The sequence below is a fragment of the Brienomyrus brachyistius genome, chromosome 5, assembly GCF_023856365.1.
Source record: "Brienomyrus brachyistius isolate T26 chromosome 5, BBRACH_0.4, whole genome shotgun sequence".
NCBI classification, from domain to species: domain Eukaryota; kingdom Metazoa; phylum Chordata; class Actinopteri; order Osteoglossiformes; family Mormyridae; genus Brienomyrus; species Brienomyrus brachyistius.
Window position 1 is genome coordinate 18,533,336 of NC_064537.1, and position 25,262 is coordinate 18,558,597.

Below are 25,262 nucleotides of genomic sequence, written 5' to 3' on the forward strand. Positions count from 1 at the left end.
CACGGTTGGTTTGAGTTTCATCGTGCTCACTTTTCGGCCTGCACGCCACACTCCTCGATGCCCGGCATCGCCTCGCATCGCCTCGCATCTAGGCACCGCTAATCGAGTCTTAATGACGTGTCACAGTTTATGCATTGTGGCGGTCAGCCGTAAATGATGATATTTAATCATTTAAGAATGATGTATCTGTTAATTTCATATCCACAAATTACTTCATTTGCCAGGGGAATGAACTTTATCTGTGCTTGCATGCTGAGCGCTGAATTAATGATGTCCAAGGAGAAAAAATTGTCAAATAGCTGAAATCTCTAGTTGCATATCCACCCCAAATGTCCGGTTGTTTGATTTGAAACGCACTAATGACACTATATATATATATATATATATATATATATATATATATATATATATATATATATATATATATATATATATATATTTTTTTTTTTTTATCTAAATGACTGCAGTTTGACGTTCTTATATATTATATTTAATGTTAATCGCAACGTCAAGCTGCAGTCATTACTGTATGTCACCCAAAGAACGGAAACAGGTGCCGATAAATGGTGGCCTTTGGAGGGAAAGTGAGGGATGGACGTCTTACCAAAGCCTGCAGCCATTTGCACGTTGTTCCACTTGTTGACGCTGTTAAACGCAAACGTAACATGGCCTAGTTTGTGTCATGAATCCTGTCCGGTTAAAAAGGAAAAACCATCACCAGGCATTAAAATGACTGCATTACACTGTATTTTTTCTGATGCAGTACACATGAAGACATTTTTTGATTAAGGAAATACTTCTCTATACATCATTCTGTATTTCCAGAGTTATGTGCAACAAATTTTGAATAAATGTGCAGTAAGGTGGCGTTAGAATTTAGAACAAACTTATTAGATAGATAGATAAAGTACATTATAATCAGTGACGTTTTAATTGTTTTATGTGTTTTGTTTGTTTTTTGTTTGTTTGTTTACTGCCCCCGCGATATTCCATATCCATTACAAGCCACTGACAGCGTGTACGCAGATGTATCTCCTTGATTTTGTGGCGTCATGTTAAGATTCATCGACGCAGCTGTGGCTTGGCCCCCTCTCCCCGGTGGCCGGTGCAGAGGCGCGGAGCAGTTTGTTTCGGTGTAGCTCCGGGCTTATCATATCTACGCGACAGATGGGCGTCGTTCCTTTCGAGGTTTGGCTGAAAAAAACTAATTAAAGCTACTTCACCAGGAGAGGGTACGTTGCAGCGCAAGGCCCATATTTCTGTGCGAATAGACTATGGGAAAGACACCCGGACATGATGGCTAACAACTGCGTTCGTATTTCGTTTAGCTTACCGAACGGAGTACTCTGTCTTCTGTTTAGCTTAACTTGTGCGATACACAGTATTTAACGAAAGAGAATACATAGTACACCACAGTTGTTTAATCACTAATGTTAAAATAAGACCACTGTATTAAATGTATTTAAGTTGTAAATTATAGCAAATGATTAGTTTTCATCTCTCTTAAGCGATGATCAATGGTACTTGACAATATATATTCTGATGACCTTGATGGTTTGAAATAAACATATTGTGATATGTTGTGTGTTTTACTTAGTTGTGTAAAACATCCATGCATGGTTTTTGTGTTCTTGTTTACTTTGCCTTTCTGTCCTAAAGCAGGAACTCATTTTCATTTCTGCTTTCTAGTTTATTTTATTATATCATGCCACAGGCAGTATGTCATTGAGACTTACACCTCTCCTGTGGTTGTACTTTTTTTTTTTTTTTTGTCCTACATATTTGTGCATATTTGCCTTTTAAATAACGGCTCGGTGCTGGAGGTAGATTTCCGTCTAATCTAGGTTAACTTCGTAATGGAGAATTTTAACTTTCTATCAAGGATTAGGCCTACCTCGCCAGCCAAATACAAAGTCTGCTGGGAAAAATAGTTCCCATTAAAAAATTATTATTTATTTATTTTTTTTTAAAAAAAAGCATCTCTACAATTGAGCCAAAATTGAGGTTTAAAGAAGTTTATCTTTCGCAGGCTCCTTAAGTGTCATGGAGAGTAATGAGATCCATTTCAGATTCCTGCGAGAGCAATTCCGAGATGGCCGAGCCATTACTCCCTACAAAAAAGAGATTAACGCGCTGAAGAGCACGGGCTGGCTCTCCCCCCGCCGGCACTACATCCACGCCTACGGTTCTTTGTTACCTCTACCTGTAACACTAATTGTTATTGAAAGGTGACTGGCGATGCCTGTCAAATTCAGTGATTGGTGGTGCGCGACATATTCAGCCGTTTATTTAATCTTTTTAGGGCTTTGCGTAGCAGAACGCTTCTTTATCTGACTAACTGGAATGACGGCAGGGGAGGCTGGCTGCCGCACTTTGCAGTCCTTTGCCAATCGTTTGTACAGCCGGGGGGAGTCTTCCAGAGCCTCGCTGACAGACTCCAGCTGTACCCCCTGCCCCAGAATTTGTGCTGGCTCTTCTGGCACTGCTCCTGTCTTATAGCTACGGATTCACCGTTCTAAATGCTGGCTTAAATGGGGGAAAAGAATTACTGATTCGGAAGGAGGGTGTGACTGAAGTGTAACACCACCCCAAGACCCACATTTGGTGGCCGTGAAATGGACATGCTGATATCTCAAATGGTTTCATATAGAGGTGACACAGTGGTTCAAATCCCACCTCTGTGCGTGTGGAGTCTGCATGTTCTACCTGTGTTATGTGAGTTTTCTCTGGGGGTTTTAGTTTCCTCCCCCAAGCAAAATGCACACAACTGGGCATCTAAATGTCTGTGTGTATGTGCTATGCAAAGACCTGGCATCCCATCCAAAACATACCACAGCCTCGTGCCTTGTGCTGCCTGGGATGGGCTCCAAGCCCCCTCCCCAGGAAAAACACACAGAAGTTGGATGGATATTTCATGTAGTTTGCTGAATAAGAGATCTGTATTTTCCAAGCAGGCATGAAGGTTGGTAGTAATGAAATCGAGTTTGAAACCCCCTCCCCCCTTGAACTTAGCTTCAGTCCCCTAATTGGCTAAATCAACGGAGGTGGAGCAAGTACAAATATCAGGTATACTGGGCTGTTGCATGCTAGGATAGTGGTGGTCTAATGGTTAGGGAAGTTTAGTTGCTGGTTTGAATCCCTGACCAGCAAGATGCCACCCCCAAACACTGTTTTCTAGATGCTAAATAATAGCTGCATACTGCTGTGTCACATATCGGCTAAACATAGAGGGCAGATTAATAGTCAGATTTTCCAGTAAACTTTGTTTATCGTGCACGATGTCAATAATACAGCAGTCTTCCCTCATACTGAGCTCTAGGTTTTCCCAAGATTTCCCTGAGCAAATCCCATCCTCGTTCCATTAAAACGCCTTTGTACGGGACAGCGGTCGGCGTTGAACCAAGACACGTTTAGCGAATGAAATCATTTAGTTAGCGGTGGCAGGCTTGATTAATCCACTGTCCTGGTGAGAGGAGGGATGAGATCAGTTCTGCGCAAGATAAATCCATCGTGCCGCTGTGAAGAAAGCCGTAAAGAAACCCCAGCCGTCACATGCTTTATAAATACTGAGGGCCTGACAAGGCAGGGGAGGCAGAGAGAAGGAGCTGGAATGTCACTATGTCTCAGTCTGGATGTTTCGGTTTGTCATCTGTTAAAATTATGGCCGTCCACGCCGCAAACATCAGCTAGATACAGATGGATGGGTGAATGGATAAGAGAGAAAAACTACAGGCGTGGTAACTCTGATATGTGACGTGTCTCTAAGGCACATCACCTCCTGCTGGGCTTTCTGTCACTGATACATATATACTGTACTTCTGGCCTTTATTCTAAAACATTAGCTTCAATTACAGACCTAATTTATGGCGAACCGTTAGACAATTCTTAACACCTTTTAGATAAAAAAGGCTATATTTCTGTGGTTTAATAGAACGATACTGTAGAACTCTCCATATATATTTGTGTAAGTGGATTTGAGGTTATTTAAGAAATGTTCTGTGCTGTACTGAAGTATTAACGCTTCTGTTTCACCCACACAGTTTGAGTGAATTAGTTCTTATATTGGCAAATCGATACAATGATACGTGTGCTTATTGCATAGAGACCTGTGGAGACTGACATTAATATTCTCTTTGAGATTCTTGCCAAAGTCTCATAGTCTTCCTAATACTTTCTGTTTCCTTACACCGTGACTCTGCAGTGAGTAAAATGTATGTACACATGGGTGGATTTGTTCCTCTAATGAGATATATGGGATGGATGGATGGATGGATGGATGGATGGATGGATGGATTTGTTCCTCGAATGAGATATATGGATGGATGGATAGATGGATGGATGGACGGATTTGTTCCTCAAATGAGATACATGGGATGGATGGATGACTTTGTTACTCAAATGTGTAGTACATCTCATTTCATTACGCAGCACCACTAAAGGCGAAGCGTATCGCCTTCCCTAAAATGTAAAATGCTCCAGTGAAACGCGGTTATGTTTCTTCACAGCTGCCTGCTCCCTCTGCTACATTATATGGTTCTCGGGGGTTACTTTTAATCAAACATTATTTTAATTTATCTGTGTTGTTTATTAGGCAATTTTCCCCAAGACTGACTCAAAACTAATGTCACTGCTTGCTTTACTTTTTTCTCCTCACGGAGTTCTTTCATCCAGCATTCATTTTAGTTTTATTTTGGACTAGGTTTTTTGTTCTAGACTTGTTTTTACATTAAATGTCCGTGTAGAGACACTGAGCCTCAGTTTTCTGTATTCCATCGTTGACTATCCCTTGTGGCTTCAGTATGTGAGTATTGCTTTTTTATTTTTCATTTTACATTTTATATAATGTGTTTTTTGCATCAGATTATTGTGAAACACTCATCATCTTAGCGTCACAGAGTCCACTTCAGTCAGGCACTGCGAGGGGCAACCCTGCCTGTTTCACAGATTAAATTAGCTGCTTCACCAGTGTTAGCGCAGTAGCTGAAATTGCAGCCCAGGGCCTGTCTTGCACTGTCACATCTCATTTCCTGCGTGGGAAGGAGAGCTCATGATAAGACAGGGAGGGGGGCGCACACAGCGGTGCACGGGGGTCCATGCCTGGCGCACGTTTGCATCCGCAGTCCCATCCTTTGATGTGTTGGTGACACAGAGGTTTAAGGCCATTAGGCTGAGGGGAAACTTGGATGGTGTCTGTGTATTGAAACACCCACACCAGGGCTGCAGGAAGGAACAGGGACTTTGGGGATAAAAAGTGGGAATGAAAACCAAAATGAATCCATTTTAGCGTTAAAATAAAGAGAATCGAGTGGGAGGGGCTGAACTGGGTGCAGGATCTGACATCAGGGGCTGCCGACGTGCAGTGTTGGGGCATTATGGGTAATTAGGCACAGGTGATTGACAGGGCTCGTCATCTGACGTCTACACCCCCATCGTATCTAGTTCATTTACATTGGATGCTGTAATCCACCCTCCGGAAACGGCACCTCTGCCCTAAGCCCCCCGCTAATATCACTGGCTTTAGCATGTCACTCGTCCGCGTGTGGCTTAGCGTCACCACGAGACGGCTCCCTCGGTGTCCCGCTAATGGACAGGCCGTCTGCCATGAGCCTAACCATGGCTGGAGCGTCCATCAGCTAGCGGCAGCACAAAAATTCCAATTACATAAGTCGACTTAAATCGGCCTCTTTAACCCTGCATTTTTTTTTTTAAAAAGGGGATTATAATAATGCTGCGTCTGAGAGGGGGAGGTGAGGATGGTCACCGGCGTCCCTGTCACTGAGGGAATCGAAATCACGTGACCATAAGGAGAGGCCTTATCCATCACAGCACGAGTGTGAGCTGGACGTGCAGGGTGTCTGATTAAAAGCAGGCCGCCGGAGGCTGGAAATCGCTGTGCTGCGTTAATCCCCGCCGCTTAATATCCAGCCGGGCTCCACCAGGCTAAGCGGTCCGGCTAGCATGGATCTCGGTGACGGACGCCACCAACGCAGCAGAGGGTGGTGGAGGTGTCAATGTGAGCGATGTGGTGGGGGCCGCATGTGATCCCCGCCTTCTAGGCCCATGGGCCTGGTTGGCCCCTTTGTCCAAATCGGCATGTCAGGTTAGACCGAAGTAGTTATGCCACTGAGTTCATATTTAAGCATTTGGTTGTATTGTTGACGTGCAAATTTTCCACCTCACTACGGGTAGCAGTGAGTAAGCTCTGGTGTTCATTTCGGTGCCAAATTTAAGGAGGTGGGGTTACAGTTATGGTTGGCATCCTACCTAGAGCAAAAAATGCTGTTCTAACAACCTGGGAATTTATTTATTTTTTTAATAGCCAGTATATAAGTCCAGTCTTGGGGGCAGGTCGCAGTGAAGCAGCAATAAAGTTAAATATCTACAGTGTGATTTTGTTACCCCTCCCCAAGTCAATCAGATATGAATCCCGACCAGATCAGAGGGTACGGTTTTCCGCAGGTACACGGTTGGGTGACCTGGGCCACCATGTTTTCTGTGTGCTGTGCAATATTTAAAACTTACGCTAGGAAAACCTCTTAATTGTTCTGTCATCGCCGTCCTTGATGTAGCTGCTCCTTTTGTCAGCAGAAACCATTATCGCCGCATGCGCTGGCAGGCGAAATGAAAATCCATCCGTCTGCATTTTTCTCCTTCTCTGCTCCTTGCTTTTGTTTTTTTTTCCTCGGCGGAATGAGAAAGACGCCGCTTCTGCTCTTCCATCCCGTCCGATGCTCTTCTGCATGTAGGAATTAAAGATCAATATCGTCAGGAGGCTCATATTTCTGCCCATCAGCTTCTGGTATCCATTGTCTACCTGGAGTCACCATTTTCATTTTGAGCCTTGAAAAATATCAGTTCCGTGTCGATCGCAGGTCTCAGAAAAATAACTCAATTCCCTCAGAATTTTTGGTGAGATTTTCTGTTTTGGTGAGTCCAGAAAATGTTTTGAACTAGAGGATACAACCTGCCCATGCAGACCATGCGCTGCATGACTCCATGCACTGTTGTGACACATTACTCCTAAGATTATCGTCAGAATGATCTGCCACGTGCCACAGTAGCCCTTCGGTTGGGTTGTTCCAGACGTAATAGCCTTCGTTCGCGTCTCGCATCGACAAGTCTCTGCTGCCCAACACGACGCCCTGTCAGTGCTTCGAGGTCCTTCCCACCTCAGCCAGCTCCCAGTAGGTACTAACCACAGCTGACCGTGAGCTCCCAGTAGGTACTAACCACAGCTGACCGTGAGCTCCCAGTAGGTACTAACCACAGCTGACCATGAGCTCCCAGTAGGTACTAACCACAGCTGACCGTGAGCTCCCAGTAGGTACTAACCACAGCTGACCGTGAGCTCCCAGTAGGTACTAACCACATCAGAAATGCTCTGATGCAGTCGTCTAGCCATAATGATTTGGTCTTTGTTAAAGTCACTCAGATGACTAACTTTTGGGCATCACAATACGCCTCTCATTAATATTTTATTCACAGTTCGAATCTGCTTATCAAATAGTGGGTGTATGTAAACACCCGTATCATACCAAAAGGGAAGCTTCTAAAGACTTGTAATCATATTGCATTTGCCGGCACTGATTCGTATCTGTTGACACAACTCGCAGCAGCACTACCAACTTATTTGACGCACTCTGTTGGTAGATAATAACAAGTTCTGTTTGGCCATAGTTTATTCCAGGTGAATTTCATTTCCTTTTTTTGTTTTATACATAGCGCAATGTTAAGTGCAAATCTTTCAGATAATTACTGTGATATTATGCAGCCTTAATTCGTTTCAGGTGGAGGAGGTCATAATGTTTTGGGTCATCAGTGTATATTTGCATGATAAATATCAGCATTATTTTCTGTGACTTGCTGCCCCCACTGAGTGAGTCTGGAGTCGGCAGGGCCTCCCTATGAGGTGGGGGCTTCCTATGGGCACTTTGGTTTCCTCCCACAGTCCAGTCAGTTAAACTGATTGTTATCTCAGGATTGCAAGTATGTGCCCTGCGATGGCCAGGTATCCTTTCTGCAGTGTCCCTTATCTTTCTGCATGCTAGTGTATGTTCCATAGCATCCATAAAGCTTATACCGACCATTATAATGCATTATAAAGGTATCTACAGTGCATTATGGATGAGAGCTTCATAAAGCATTCATAATGCATAATACACATGGCTGTAATGTGTTATGCTTTTTGTAAATATTTATGGTGTTTTAGCACTTTACGGATGCATTATAATGCATTATGAATGTGTTTATAAATGACTAAAAAGATGGCCTTAAATATACTGCTAGCAAACATTTTTGCCTTGACTTTCTTTCACGATCCAGCCATTTATCTTGGTCAGGGTTGCAGTTTTCCTGGATTATATCCCAGGCAGGATGGGGCAAAAGACTGGAGACACCCTGGGCAGGATTCCAGGCCATCCCAGGGCACATACACGCACACACTCACAAGCTGCAGTCGAGCTAGGGACAGTGATTAGCTGTGCCCCCCACCGAGCCACCCTGAGGCTTTGCATGGTGTTCCAAATTATACTCATTATTTTCAAAGACAAAGTGATGTGCGTGAGTGAAAATTTACCATTACCAAAAATAGTAACATTAGTGGCTAGTACAGTCATTTGGTTTTTGCTCTACTTTTGCTGTCTTTAAAACAGAGTAATTCAGGGCTGATATTTTTAACAAGATGTATCAGTATAGTAATAATCATGCCATAAAAGCAGGGGAAGAAGAATGAATACGATGTGTGACTGTATAACCTGTCAGTATTCATCCATCCATCTTCAGTAATTGCTTGTCCAGTACAGGGTCATGCTGAGCCTGGAGCATATCAGTAGATGTATAAGTAAGTTGATTGGCGTATACCCTAGAGAGGATGTCGGTGTATCGCAGGGCACTCAGACACACAGTTATAGGCTGGCCAGTTTAGACCCCAGTTCACCTACCTACTTGTTTTTGGGCTACGTGAGTAGCTGGAGAATGCAGAGGAAATGGACAAGGCAAAGGGGGAACATGTAAACTGCACACGCAGAGTCACAAGGTGAATTCAAAGCCCCCCAGCGCATGGTGGTGGGATCACCGTGCTGCTCACTCAAATAACCCGGTAGTAATCGAACTGAATGTGACTTACTGCTGACATCGCACGCATCAGCCAAAGGCCAGCTAGACGCTCTAAAAGAACGATAGACCACATCCATCCTTTTCCCAGGTCTCTCTGAAAGGCTGCTGTTAGGCCCATATTAAATTTCTCTGATAATCATCTGGGACGATCTTCATCTTCATCTAGCCTCACCGGACTCATTTTATTCGTTGAAAATATTTTAAATACATCCTATCAGCCAATGGCCACTTCCTTCTTCTCCTGGTCATGTGATTAGCAGCTCTGAAGAGCCCAATGGCTTCTGCATAAGCACACATAGGTACCCAGTCCAACCTCCAGCAGGAAGCAGGCCAGAATGGCAGCACAGGCCAGGGGCGAGGGACCCTAATCACCTCCTTTATGGTTGCTGGCACTACGCTGGGCTGAGTGACTGCAGAGTCTAAATGAAGCAGCATCCTCATCGCCACTCACCTCCCTGTCCCTCGGGGTTCACTGCTTGTGATAACAGTTCAGGTCACTGATTCTCAGAAGCAACAAGGCCTGTATTCAGACACTAACCACCACGAGGATGAAGAAACGAACAACGTAAATGTTGATTGATTGTCTCTGCTGCCATCTTTTGTGCACGTATCAGTTCTCCTGCGGTGTCCATGAACTGTACGTTAGGCCGCCAATCGAGAAGGACGGCCCATATTCCGCTGCCGAGCTTGTTGGAGGTCACACTGACCAGCGAGGTCAATGACGCGTGGCCTGATCGCGGCTCCTGTGCCCCTGGGGCTCTCTAGACAGCCCCCACCGTGTGTGCAATGTGACGGAAGGAGGTTAGCGGTGGCCGCAAGGCCGAGAGCCCCTCCCTGGCCGCGCATCCCCCCCACGCAGGCTGGCGGCTGCTGTCCTTCTGCTTGGCCTGCACTCATGCCCGTGGCTGACTTATGGGGTCGGACAGGGAGCTGGAGATTTGGGCTACAGCTGCCGTTGAGGTAAAGCACATATGCAGAAGGAGGGACACAGAAGGAGACAGGCGAGGTGTGTTCTGGCTTGTTACGTTTTTAGCGACACTGAGCTAGAAAAAGCCGAAATATTCAAGGCATAAAAGACCAAAGAAAGCAAGGAAATGCTGCTGTCTTCCTCAGCTCTGAACTACATGGAATTTGAGAATGTAAAGTGATGAAGCATCTTGAGCCAGTCATGTGCCAGAGTGCTGCTGATTGGCAGCCGGGTGATGTCAAGAACCCCCCTCCTCATCCCCATCACGTTTCATAGCCCATGGAAAACACAGGGCGCAAATCTGCAGGAATAATGAACAGGAGACGAGGGGGTGGGGAAGGCGAGGAAAAAAGATAATGAAACAGTGCAGCCAGCCTGTTCTCCCTGAAGGCCGTCAGCTCTGAAGGGCCCATGTGGGATGCGAGCGACTCCACTCTACGGTCTGAAACCCCTTGGACCCTGAGGCCCATTCTCGGGGCAAGATCTTGCCCCACCAATGACATTTGATCTCTAATAATTTATTCTAATGAATTTGAGTCAGGAATCACGTCATTGGTTGACACCAGACCAATGGAATATAGGCCCATCCATCTGATCTAGTACAGACTGGAATTTAGACCCCAGGTGTATGTGTGTGAGCACACAGATCCTATCGCAGGAGGGGTGTCTTTGTGGCCAGAGGTTTATGCGAGGATCAGGGCACCTGCATAGCGGCCCCGTTTCTAGCCATAATGAAGCAGAACAGCAGGACATTGCCATCCAGCAGCGAGCAGCCAGCGGAAGATAAGCAGTACACAATGGGCTTTTATGTGTCTCCAGGAGATTAAAGAGGGAATCGCGAGGTGGGCCTGCGTAGCACAGCACATCGCCCAGGGGCAGTCAGCTCACATGCTCCCTGGGGGGACGTTTGGCCCACTTATGTGTGTGAACCGTGTGGGTTTGCTCAGCTGAGTGCCTCAACATCATTGCCACCATGGGCCGTGTGTTGCTCTGGGTATATTTGTTGTTTAGAGGAAGGTTCTTATATCGGTGAGCAAAAACAAAAAAAAAATAACGAAAAGTCCTGCGACTTGACTGCGTTTTGCCTTTTTATCAATGTGAAGCAGATGAATTGAAAGCATTTAAAGTATTTATAAGATGGTAACACCCCAGTTGTGACAGCAAACAGATCCATATGACATGGACCTAATAGGATTCAATGGGTATGTTGTGGGGGTTTGGGGTTTATTTCATTTAATAAGCAAAGGAATCTGAACAAATAAAAATGAACGAGGCAGGAGAACCGGACAAGCATCCGTTCTACAGATGGGTAGAAACATGTCTAATTTTTATTAATGGCAGTTAGGGACCAGTGACAACATGGGTTTGTCACGTGATTTGACACCACTTGGGATGGAATGTGACAGTATTTTCTTCATGCATCTGCAGGTACTCCGACCCAAAGCAGCACCCTGCTGGCCTCCCTGCCTGTCCCAGGGCGCCCAGTGCAGCCACAGCTGAACCTCAAGCACCTTCTGCCCTTCCGGCTCGACGGTTCCTCCCCGCTTAGCCTCTTTCCCAATTTCAACGCGGTAAGCTCCATCCCGCTCCATCCAGCTCCATCCCACTCCATCCAGCTCCATCCCACTCCATCCAGCTCCATTCCACTCCATCCAGCTCCATCCAGCTCCATCCCGCTCCATCCAGCTCCATCCCACTCCATCCCGCTCCATCCAACTCCATCCCGCTCCATCCAGTTCCATCCCACACCATCCAGCTCCATTCTGCTGCATTCTGCTCCATCCAGCTCCATCCCACTCCATCCCACTCCATCCCGCTCCATCCAACTCCATCCCGCTCCATCCAGTTCCATCCCACACCATCCAGCTCCATTCTGCTGCATTCTGCTCCATCCAGCTCCATCCCACTCCACCCCATTCCATCCAATCAAACCATGCTCCTTCTAGCTCGATCCCACTCCCTCCAGCTCCATCCAACCCAATCCCATTCAATCCTGCTCCTTCCAGCTCTATCCAGCCCCATCCTACTGAACCCCGCTTCTTCCAGCTCCATCCAGAAAACCAACCTCAGCTGCCCCCGGCTGACTCCCCTTTCCATACCACTGGATCCAGTCTGCATTCAGCTGCATAATGAGTCTTGGACTATTTCCTATGGCTTATCAGTTTAAATATCTTTCAATTATAATATTTCGGGCACAGCTTCCTCTCACTCATCGCCGCAAGCAGTTTTCCACTTCATTCCATTTAACCCAGAAATAAACACACGTGTGTTTATTTTTGCTCTTTACAATCACATGCTGTACATTCTCCAGCACAGCAAACACTATTGGTTTGTCGTTAATTGCGAAAATTAACAAGACACAAGAAATGTCAAAACAGTCAATGTGATAGGTCCCCCTTTCACACAGAGCTTGTACAGAACATACCCAGAGCCAGCGGTTTGGGCCGGTCGTATCCTCTTATAGAGCACACCCATACTCCTGCCATTGGTGCAGCATCTTCTCAGATACCTCTGTTATTCTAACAAACTCTAAGCATTCAGCGTCTTTAGTCTTTAACCTTTGAAACTGTTCTTCTAGATGGAGAGCTGCACTAATTAAATGACTAATTTAAACCATCATGTGAAGCCAGGGTCATTGTCAATATTTTGTGTCTGTCAGCGCAATGCACCTTTCCTCGGATAAGTTACCATCAAAAGTGCAAATGTAAAACCTACCTCCGAAACTAACATCGAGGAAACAACGTTCTTCTTTTATACTTTTGGTCATTTTTTTGAGACTCCTCTTCATATCTGCCCTTGATCCACCTATCAGTTCACTTTCACAAAGCCAGCACAAGAAAGAAAAAACCTAAGAATATGTGAGGAATTAGATCGGAGCGATTTTGAAACTCGATTCACGTATCTGAACAATTTAGTGCGGATTTTAGGGTTGAGGGGTCCTGCAGGCGGACAAAGGTCTCGTTCTGCGAGCCGCTTTAAAGGGCCAGTGTCCGCGCCCAGCCAGCCGAGGCAGCAGCTCACAGTCACTCAGCAGCCTCTGCTGCCGCTCTACGACGGCCGCCGTAAACCGCCATGCCACTCGCAGGACTGCTCCAGCGCATTTAGGATGTCAACCGTGCCCGCAGGTCCCACGGGGGTCCGTCCAGGCCGGCTGCCTCCTGTCCTGTCGCCCTCCACCGGCCCCGGCATGGCGTCCTCCCAGGCGAACTGCATTAACGAAATGAGAATTCAAGGACGACTGGTTCACCAGTTAATGAATCGCTTTCGGCAAGCCGGGGTGGCGGAGAAACGGAGGCACATGGGCTTTTCTGTGACGCCGTGTGTCTGCAGGAGGGAGCGGGTAACATTGCCCTTTAGTCAGTCTACAGTTACATTTTAATTAGTTTACAAACAACTTGCTGCATTTTGGCTTCCGGTTATTTCTATAGGGATTTAAGGAGACAGAAAACCAGAAAAGCTGGACCCCTCGCGGGAGGGCAGTTGTGAAGGGCTCCTGGATTATGTAGGGTTACGTACATATAAATAAATACGTAAATATGTAGAAGTGGAATCCATGTGTATGAAATGAAAAGGTCAGGTGAGGACTTTAATGATAAAGATGAGATGTTGGTCTCAGGAGAAGCTGAGCTCGTGAAGGAGCCTGTCGGGGTCCTCTGGTGGCTTTCAAAGCGTGAAAAAGTGTCACATGAAGGCGGGAGCCTTTCAAGAGGCTCCGTCTCCAAATCAGCCATTTAGCTGCAATGCAGGGGTGAGACAAGGGGCTGCAAATTTGAATAATTGCAGCCCTGTTGCCTGCAATTAAAATCCTCAGCGGCCCACTCTGACATACCGAGTCAGGTCTGCTCTTCAGAGCTCATGGTGCCTCACCTCCCTCCCTTACTCCGCCCCCCCACACCCCCACCCCGGTGGGGTTGATTAGCACGCGGCCCAGGTGGGCCCCACGTGGCACGTAGCAGACTAAGCGGGGTACACACACATGTGCCATTAATCATCCCGCCTGGCCCCTGACCCCCTCCCACGTTCCGCCAGACTCCTGGCCTGATAATGGCCGCCTTGTTCTCCACTCGTACCGCTAAGACGAATGCACCTGTCTCTGTAACTAAATAGCTTCCACCAGCATCCCCCACCTTTCTTTACCGCCGTCCGCTGAAAACTCTTATCACATGCCTTTGCTGCACCAGCTACCGGATAATTCCCTCTGTAGAAAAAAAAGGAGAGCTTCAGAACAATGGACATGTTTATACTGGCACGACTGGGATGACTGGAGCTGAACAAAGGGCACATTCTTGGAAATCCCAAAACAAACACTTAGCAGTTAGCCAGCCCCCCCAACCCTGAAAGATACCTAGAGGGCATGGCTGAGAAGTTTAGCTTCCGTGGCAGGGATTGTGTCCACGGGGACAGGTGGGTCTGCCCAATCCCCCAGGCACTGAAGGACTAACATCCCCCTTTGTCCCCGACTCCGAAGGAAATAGCAGCAATGTGGCATCGCAGGTCCCCTGGGGTCTGCTAGTCGCCGCCCTGCCTCAGATCTTAATTGCTTTGCCGAAGTAATTATCTGGACACTAAGTCCCTTAATCTGGTGTTTCAGCTGTCAGTCTGGCGCTAATTAAAATGTGTTCTCTAAAAACATGTTTTCACAATCTGTGACTAGGACACCAAAGCAAGGAGAGTAAGTACATGAATTAGCCAGTCGATTTCACTGAAGCCCCCTTGCAAAGCAGGAATAACTCATGTGGGTGCTCTTTCAGGTAGTGCCTCCGACTTCAGTTCTGAAATATGTACAAGTCAGCTATCTAACATTGACTTTGTCATCTACAGTATATGGAGGTTACATGCAAGATACAGATTTAAGCACCTAAGTGACCTTAGAGTGTCTAATAAAATTCCCTGTATTCTTGTCATAGAAGACGCAGTGTTTTGTGATTCTTTGATTCATTGTGCTTCTCCTTACAGCGATGGTGTATTAAAGCAGCCCGTCGGTCTGCAGGCAGAGTGCCCAGAGTACGGCCTGCATGAGTTAGTCCACGGCTTGAAGCCCCACTGTTAGCATCACAGGGCTGAGGAAACCAAGATTGTCATTTCCTGCACTAAAGTGGTCGCTCAGTATAGACACTGAAAAGGCCAGCAGATGTTTGGCCTTGAGGGGTTTCTTCACTTCTATACCAGCAGATCAAAAGCGTGTAATGCCTGTGCTTTTCAAATCCGCTCCTTAAGCCTGATACAACACATGACATGGGGCTGTTCCCAGGGCCAAACCTTCCATATCGCCTGAATGGGTAACATTATTCACCATAACCTCTTCAGCAAGGCATCGTTAAGGAAAAGGGGGCTCCGCTGCTTTAATTCATGTTTAAAAAGGGAGTGAACAATTAAAAAAAGGTGAAAGGGCTACATTTTACAATTCAAACGGAGTGATGAGCGCGACTGTGGTCCCAGGAGAAATTATCGAATCATTTTCAGTTCAGTACACACAATGAAACAAATGAACATTTCTTGACACAGGTGGAACCTAAATTCACAAATTAGATGTTCTACATGGAAAGCATTATGCAACATTATGCTAATAGTGCGTGTGAATTTGTTATGGCTAGTCCTGGTTACAGTCAGTCACGATCAGCAGTGTGGGGAGATTTTGGTTTCCCAATAAATTACATTAACACTGGAGAGAACAACTGCTAAGATCAAGACTCTCTATCGATCCTGTTATACCAAACTCAGATATGTTGCTGGAATTCATGTAATTCAAATGTGAAGACATAAGTGGATACTGCTTCCAGGAAAAATGCTCTTATCTCTTGTCACGTTATTGTAAAGTAAAAAAAAAAAAATCACCTTACATAAGTGGGGACTTCTGTTTGTATCCCTGGAACAATGAAATCCATTATGAACCACTTTGGATACCAAAAATAAAGAACATAATCTACAACTGAGGATTAAAAGCATATGAAATTCTGTTCATCAGTGATTTCTGTTTTGTGTGTTGGAAAACCGTTCGGCTCAGGCCGAAGCGTACACATGCCGAAAGGAAAAGGTCCGCACACAATGCCTGTGCTTCTGTTTTCGACAGATGGATCCAGTCCAAAAGGCCGTGATCAACCACACCTTCGGCGCCCCCCACCCCCTCAAAAAGAAGCAGATCATCTCTTGCAACATTTGCCACCTTCGCTTCAATTCTACGGTCAGTGTGATGGTCCGGAGTCTCAGGCACTCATTACCGTCTCTTCACGCTTGCTTCCTCCTTCCTACTTTCACTTAGATTGCAGGCTCGCATTTTATTGTTTTCTGCTCTAGTGACGTCTTTTTATTTCCTATCAGACAGCTGATGACTGTTCCATAATATGTATGGCAGTACATATTAAAAGATGACCTTAGCATTCTGGAATCCCTGAGCGATCCTGCGACCCTTTTCATTCAGAATAAATAGCGCACACAGCATTGCACAGATTTTTACAATCGGTGGCATGCTAATGTATGGCTGGCTTAAAGAAAATGTGGGCTTCTCACGCCTTAGCAGTGGAACTTTCTTTAGAAACGTTGCAGGAGAATGAGGCCTGCTTATGTGAATATAGAGACTATGGTAGGGCTACTGTACGTTTGTGTGGGTGCATCTCCCCCCTCCACAGGGGACAATTTCTGTGTCTATTTACATGTGAATAAGTTTGATGTGTTTCTATGGACCTCTTAGCGCAAGAGGATGAGGAGGTGGGGAGAGAGACCACTTATCTGCCAGCGGCAGGAGTAATTGTCATCGCGGGAAGGTGTTTATATTCTCTGCTTCCATTCTGATTTTTTGGTTTAAAGATGCACTTACACACACACACAGACACACACACTCACACACACGGTCACACGCAGACACAGACATACACACACACATACGCACACAGACACGCGTACACACACACAGACACACACATATGCACACAGACACACACACACGCTCACACACACACGGTCACACACAGACACACACACTCACACACACACGGTCACACGCAGACACAGACATACACACACACACATAGACACACACATACGCACACAGACACGCGTACACACACAGACACACACAAACGCACACAGACACACACATATGCACACAGACACACACATACGCACACACAGACACACACATATGCACACAGACACACACATACGCACACACAGACACACACATATGCACACAGACACACACATACGCACACACAGACACACACAGAGACAGGCACACAGACACATACGCACACCCACACACACACAACCAGCTAAAAGGCAACCAGCACTAGGTCAGGAAGTGAAGGGTGTGCAGAAAGTTGAACACATCAGCAAGGTCATGATGTGTCCTCAGTTCGGGGAGGTGGGGGTGGGAGTACCCCATTTCTCTGACATTATTTATAGAGGGGGGAGTCAGAGATGATCACCCAGAGGCAGAAGAGCTAACAGACATTTGAGGAGTAATTAAAAACCCTGACTGTTGGCTTTACTTAACATCTCTGTTTGATGAGTACGTTTCGTCCCTTTCTCTCATCTCTCATCATTTTATTCCTTTTTATTATAGGACAGAGCAGCTAAATGACTGTGCGGTGATTGGCTGCTCATTTCTAACCTGTCACAGTCTCTGCGGGAGGATGTTTCCTGCTTCATACTGCCCTACGGGTCTTACCATGGCTCTTGACAACTAAGCTGCCTGTTGGTGGCCGATTTAGCATTAGCTTCACGCTAACGGCGCTCCCGTTGACACACGTACATGCACTCAGAAAGACACAAATCTCAGATCACGCCGTGAAGACGGAAAGATGACTTACTCCTTTAATTAACAGATCTTCCAAAATGCAGACGTACGCTAATTACGCTAATCCTGCTTTCAGGCAAGCTCACCAACGTGTTTCTGCGATTTGTGCGGAAGTTTTTTTTTTAACCTTTTTCCCCGGTTTCCGTATCACTGTCACACTCCCTCCTGCCATCTGCACCCAAGCCGCCCAATTCCATGCTTCTGATTTAGTTTGTTTGTGCCGTGGATCATTGTATTTCCATTCGTTCTCTACATGGCAGCGGCATCTCGTCAGTGAAGCGTTATGGGAGACTGCCTGCCTCCCCGATCCGATCCTCCCTGCAGTGAAAAATACAACTATTGTCCACAATTTGCATTATCTAGGCCAAATTACATTTTCTGTTTGAAGCAGGTAGGTGGAGGAAGTAGGTGATACAGTTTGAGCTCGACTTACGGCACACATTCCCTGCGTCTGCAGGATAATCACACCTGGCAGCCGGCCTCCTTCCCACAATGCAGCCCCCGGGTTACCACAAAACTAATTAGCAATCAGCGCCAATCACTCTGCGGTCATCGCTTTGTGTCCCTTTCATATTTCGATTAGACAGCCTTTCAGGCGGAAGCCTTATTGCAGCTGCCTTTCTCGCTTTTTTCTATTTTGTCTTCACAAATTCAATTCATTTTGGCTTGATTTGTACCGCAAGTTATTTTATTACTTATTTGCATTTATATGGCAGGGATCGAAATTTACAGAATTCTAATAAGGCTTGCCTTTGAAGGTGGCCAGGCTGTCATTATTATCAGTATTAAGCTGAGAGGCTCTCTCTCTCTCTCTCTCTCTCTCTCTCTCTCTCTCTCTCTCCCTCTGTCCCCTCACACCTTCCAAATTGCTATCAGTCTGATTCCATGCATGTTTAAACACCATAGTCATGCACGGGCTCCTGCCAACCTGTTCCTGTGGAATATGCATGAACATATGCAGGAGTTGCGCAGCGGTGCGTCATGCTGCTACAGCTGCGTACGGCGATGTGCATGACGACTGCGCCACCTGTGTTCACCATAGTGAGTTAATGTGAGTTAAATTATACCGCACTCCCAACAATAAAACCACGCCGAACTGCATCACAAGCGGACCGCTGTTTGGCACGCAATCCCTATACCTCCCCCGCCGTTTGATTTGGCTGCCTTTGTAGTTGATTTTCAGCAGTGTTTAAAGCAGATTCCCTATTAATCAGATTGCGTTAGGCCACATTAATTAGATGGATTAGTCTCCAGTGCCCGTCACAGAGGCCCAATCAGATGCCGGCCTGGGCATTCCGAGGATGTCATGTGACATGATGAACGTCTGCCACCTCTCACTCCTGCTGTATTTTACATAATAATAATAATATTAATAATAATCACTTTATTAATCCCCACGGGTATATTGCCTTTTTACGCTTCCCTCAACTCAGTTGTCCGCGAAGGGCAGTCACCTGCTGGGGCGTCCAGGGAGCTGGGGATGAGGGCCTTGGTCAAGGACCTGCAGACATGCTGAGGCTGAGTTTGAACCCCATGTACTTTAGTTATTGCAAATATTCAAACTAGCGGGGATTGTATCGGTAATGAGTTTTGTTTTTATTATTAGAACATCACATGTGCCCAAATTATTTGTGCCTTTGCAGGCAGAAATGTAGCTTCTTTATTGCTGTTATATTCTGCATACGGATGGTGTTTGCGTGCCGGGGCTCGGCGCCAGGGTACCCGTCGGCACGCAGAGGGCACGGCCTTTCGTCTTGCCGGCGAAATCTAATGACGTGGAAACGCCTGCACCTCTTCTGCTTCCTCCGGGATAAAGGGATAAAACCGAAACCACCTGAACTTGGGATTCAGTGGCTGGAATTAAAAGAACAAGTATCTCAACAACACCGTTAGCGTCGTGGTGGAAAGAGCCCGGGGAGGCAGCAATTTGCTAGATAACGTTGGGCCTCACACCACTGGACTGGTTACGCGGCTGTCCAGTTCGCTGCCATTCGCAGACGGACATCCACCCTCCCGTCTCCTTGTGGCGTATCATCGCCGCTCCAGTGTCTCCACATGGTTTGTCTTGCGTTGCTGCTCTTCCCGGCTCAGGCCAGTCGGCTGTGTGATCTGCCTGCTGCTGTTTCTCCTCTTAGAGGTCATTAACGTGTTCTCTTCCCTTTCCATGTACCCACAGCGAAGCTGGAGGCCCTGACTGGGGGGAGCGGACGAGGGGGTACGTGGGGCCCTCTGTGAGGTTACCCTCATGGGGCGGGTGGGTGAGTGCGACTCGCGGGGGGTTTAAGTGACAGCTGGTGTTTTCGGGGAGGGTGGTGATGAGCGATCACTACACTGCTGAATGGTTATCGCTCGCTATCATTCAGAGCCTCTCCTTCATCCCCTCCCAAGTCCCTGGTAACAGCATGGCTCTCACTCCGAGCCTGGGTGGGGGTGGGGGAGGGGGGGGGGGAGGAGGGCTAGGTGCTTGAGAGAGCCCTCACCCTTGTACTGCCCCCTTCTGGTCATCCCTCCTGGGGTGTGACTGACTGTATGGTGGGGAACTGAAATGGCTGGTGGCGTGATTCGAGTCACATGTCTGCCATTCTCAGTTAATATACACACATTCCCTAACGTCTGCTCCTTATAACACATCATCTTCAGCTCTGAGGCTGAGGCAACACTGAGCGAATAGATGCAGCTGAAATTCCTGTCCCTGGCTCCTGCCTCTCCTGGAGGGCGGCGCCGGCGAGCACGGGACTTTGTGTGCGCGTGTCTTCGGCTCGCTCCATGAGCCAAGATCTTTTGTGTCTGTTAATGAGGCTCTTATCTGCAGTGGCCTGCAGTGAGAGAGCGTGTCCGTCACCACGCAGATCAGAAAGTCAGGCTTGTTTTAGCAGCACCTGCTAATTACAGACCTGAATAACGCATTATGTATATCACATACTGACCTCTCAAGGAGCTCTTTCCTACTTGTATCTCATTATTATATTTCATTCATTTACTTCCTAGATCGGCCCTTTGTTGAGTCTGTGCCCTGATTAGTTTTGTGTGTCAGGTTGCCTAGAGGGACTTTATGCCTTTGATCTTTTAGAGAAGGTCAGAGTTATTTGTGTGTGTGTGTGTGTGTGTGTGTGTGTGTGTGTGTGTGTGCGTGTGTGTGTGCGTGTGTGTGTGTGCATAGATCACATTTGAGGACAAAATTGTCCCCAAAGTGTAAACTTGAAATTTCCCTACTTTTGGGGACATCTTTTGAGGTCCCCATTTGAATAACCTCAGTTTTATAAAAATCTGTAAGTGCAATCATAAAAGCAAAAATGCCAGAAGTCTTGTATTTGGCTTGGTTACTTATGGTTAAGGTTAGAGGTTGAGGGTTTCATGACTAGGATTAGGGTTTTCCCATAGAAATGAATGGATGGTCCCCATTTAGATCGGTACACCGACTTGTGTGTGTGTTTGTGGGCCTGATTTAGCCATGGATATCAGCTTGGAAGACTTTTATTGAGCCTTTGAGCAGCTCAATGACCGGCATCATCTTTTTGTGGAAAAGTCTGGCTCTTGCTTTGCGTTCTGTTTATGTTCTGGGCACTTCTGCATCAGCCAAGAGCAGGTCTCAGTGCTGGGCTGACCTCCTGAGCAGCTTGTGTTTTCTCATGTGTCTTCAGACTTTAGCTTTATTAAGGTATTAATTACGTTTCTTTCTGTTGGCTCTCAACTTGTTATTCCTGTTATTTTCAGTCATTTCTTTACATCGATTACATGCAGAGGTTCATGCCTGCCTCATGCTCTCTGAAGCTGGCTTTCGTGTGTGGAAAAGCTCTCCAAGAACAAACATTAGCTTTTTATTCTTTAGACTCTGCACTTCATATTGTTCCTTTTTTGTTATTTATCGTGCCGACCGAAGCTACATTCATGTGCAAACCGGCCCAGCCAGAGAAGTCCTCCTGCATCTATTGCTCAAATACGAGGGTGTGATTTATTTTTTGGTTCCCTATCTCTTACTATGCCAAAAAAAATCATGTCTCGCCGTGTGTGATGCTCTGCCATGGCCCTCTGAGGCCCCGCTGACCGTTGCCCATAAGCCGGGGAGTTTTACTCTGAACAGGTGAAATCCTGCAGCGGGACAGTTTGTGGCTGGGCACTGCATACCACTCAGCTCGCTGGTGTGGGCTGACACCCTGTCCCAGAAGACCAGGGCACATGATACCCAGCACAGCAGAATGCAGCCCCCCCACCCCACCCCATCGCCGTCGCTGTCCGTCTGCATGATCTGTACCGGCTATAACGCTCAAGCATGGTGCAACCCACTGGTGCACAAACCTACCCTGGAGAGCCCCTGTCCAGGTTCAGCCACATGTCATCTGGGAGGTCCATGTTTCGGGAGATGTGAGATTCATAACTGATAGCTGATAATTAAGGCAAACCCTGCGTGGCGGCAGAAACTGTGGGTGATACACAGGAAGGTTCTCAGAATGGGACCCGCTTTGGGTTGCGCTTGGATTATGCTGGACCAGGCAGCAGCGTTCACACGCCGAAGGGTGCTGAATCCTCTCCATAGTCCATTCTCAGCTATCAGATTCGCCAAAGACCTTCCTTGGAAGAAGGGAACTCAGACCTTGCATGTCATCCCAGGGAACTGCTTAATAGAGCATTGAAACACCCCTGAATGCATTAATGACTCCGTAAAGGCCAGCGTAAAACTCCAGCAGGTTCCTTTGTCTTGCTTCCCTATTGCTCTGAATGACCGCTGGGTCCTTTTTGTGTTTCCAATGTCTATTTGAGTTACATCGATGAAGGTCTTTGTCCTCCATTTACATGAGGTAAATGAGATTATTCCTTCGGACATGGTCTGGGTTGTACTGTATTTACTCTCTCTTAGACTGACCAGTGCTGGGGGAGACCTGGGTCAGGTGACTGCATCCTCATGTGGCGGCGAGCATGTAATGTACACCCCGTCTCTCTCTCTCTGTTTCTCTCTCGCCCTACCTCCATGTCTCTCTTGCAGAACCAAGCAGAGGCTCATTATAAAGGCCATAAACACGCCCGCAAGCTTAAGGCCCTGGAGGCCCAGAAGAATAGGCAGCGGAGCTCTGGACCCCCGCCGGGGAGGGAAGGCCGAGAGAAGGCGGGGCCAATGGAGAGAATGGGTGAGTGACAGGGGCAAGCCACACCCACGATGTGGAAGAAAAAGGATAGTTGGGGTGCATTATGGGATTGTCCTTATGTCTTTGGCCTTAGGAAGGAAGATGCTGTTGCATTATGGGATCGTTATTCTGTTTTAGACCAAGGGATACTGCTTATTCTTGTGGACCACACCAGCTCATTCACACTCACTTTTTACCATCTCATCTCTTTCTGCCATTCCCCTTTGATCTACTGCTGTGAATCCTACCTTTTCCGGGCCTCCCTCAGTGTATTTTCCTTCATTTTCCCAGAGTCTCTCCTCTCATTTTCCCATCCTGTTCTTAAATTTCTTGAATCATCCTGCCTCTTGCCATCTCCTTCCCACCTTTCACACTTCCCTCATCGTCCCCATCTACTTTTTTTTCTTTTTTCTTTCTTTTTTTTTTAACTGAATGGTGAGCGGTTTTAAAATGGGCTCTCAGCAGTGTGAGACCCTCCCGCACCCCGGGTAGCCGTGATCTTCCTCGGTCCACTGGGTGGCGATCGGTGTTGGCACGCGGGGAGCAGGAGCTGATTAAGGGCACAGCTTCGCGGTGGTGGGAGGGGCAGTGAGCAGAGATGCGGGTGACTCCTTTAACGAGCACATCAGATCATCGGAGCCGTGCAGCGCTGCGGTTACATACCTCCTCATCCATCACGATCCCACCGTTATCCGTGGAGAACGGACATGGCACTGCTGCGGATCTCCAGCAGAACTGCTGTTGCAAAGGAGTCCATTCATCCATCCACCCATCCATCCTGAAAATACTTATCTGGTACAGAGATGTAGAGAGTCTGGAGTCTGTCCAAAGCAGCATGTATCTGCAGGAAGCTTGGGGTCAGAGACCAGGCTCAGCCAGCATCCTGGTCCCCAGCAGCAACTGGCATCGAGGGCCAGCTTTGCTCATGGGCCCAAACATGATGTTTTTGCACTGGGCATAGGGTTTGAACAGACCACCTTCTGGACGCATGAAAACAGATACCTAATCTGCAAAGCTACACAACATGAATGGAGCAGGAATGGGGATAAAAACTGACTCGAGTCTAACAGGATCGCCCATCTGCCAGTGACTGTTCTGGGTCCCTCTGATGACAAGCAGAAACAGTCCCCACAAATACAGCTGCCTTTGATCAACTCCATCTCTCCATCTGCACCCTCTGACACACGGAAGAATCAATCCCAGTTTGGAATTTTGATCCTGTGCATATTTAGCACATATGACTGGAGCTGCACCTCCACCTTTTTGACTCATCAGGAGTGATGCTTTTCCTACATGCTGATTGTCTTTCCTCACCATGCCGAACGTGGCTTTTGTGTATAAATTCGTTGAAACGGAGCTACTGTAGGTACACAATGTGCAGCAAAGTCATTATTTCAGTAGGTCATTACTAGCAACTCCAGAGCAGATGTTTGCATAGCTCAGTTACGTCTTACACTCTTCAAATAATAGGTCTTTACTGGCTCATCCGTACATCTAACCATTTGTCCTACTTGTAGTCGTGGATGTTTTAAGCAAACACAGTTAATTCATAAAAGAATAATCCTATCCTTGGAAATCAAGAATCCTTCACTCAGTACGTTTACACACGCACTAAGAAAATCGAATTATTGTGTTAGTCCGACTAAAACCGGACTTTTGAAGTACATGTAAACATATTAGTTCGACTGAAATCATACTAAATTGAATTTCTGGATGTCATACTAAGAAACCAAGATAATGCGATTGGGAGTCCATTTACTCCTGCATTATACGTTCAATCGGATTCAAATTTGCCTAGGTGCTCTCCGCATGCTCCACAGTCCCCCCGGGCTTTGACACAGAAGTAACATGGAGCATAGCAGAGGATGTACAGCCCTTACGAAATGTTCAGCACTGTAAAGCTGTCCAATTCACAGCTCAACCAAAAGGTGCTTTTCCACCGCACCAGGTTCTGTACTTTTGGTACTTCGAGAAGGTACCAAAAATATGGTACTTCAAGGTGTTGGTTTTCCACTGGCGTAAAACTGGTACTGGTGCCAAATGACATCACAACGGCTGTAGTAGAACTGTTATATTAACAACATCACATGTTATGCACATCCAATACTTACATCGCTAGTCAACTAGATTAAGATCAGGCTTTTTCTTACCTTCAATTTGGTACGAATATTATGGCACAGGGAGTTTGTCTTGTTAAAACATTTTTACTCTGTCACAGGAAAAAGAACCTAGCAAGTTTTACAGTTTTAATGATTATTCATTTTCA

At 46.6% G+C, this 25,262-nt stretch overlaps 1 protein-coding gene across 2 annotated transcripts in view; it reads left to right on the forward strand.

Moving 5' to 3' along the window:
• The window catches only part of LOC125742635 (zinc finger protein 385C-like), a 142,007-nt gene that overhangs the window by 105,391 nt on the left and 11,354 nt on the right, over positions 1 to 25,262 (forward strand). For both annotated transcript variants that reach the window (XM_049014835.1, XM_049014836.1), the window contains 3 exons: positions 11,510 to 11,652; positions 16,152 to 16,262; positions 22,858 to 22,999. In XM_049014835.1, the coding sequence (XP_048870792.1) occupies positions 11,510 to 11,652; positions 16,152 to 16,262; positions 22,858 to 22,999 (396 nt within the window). The remainder of the gene's footprint in view (positions 1 to 11,509; positions 11,653 to 16,151; positions 16,263 to 22,857; positions 23,000 to 25,262) is intronic.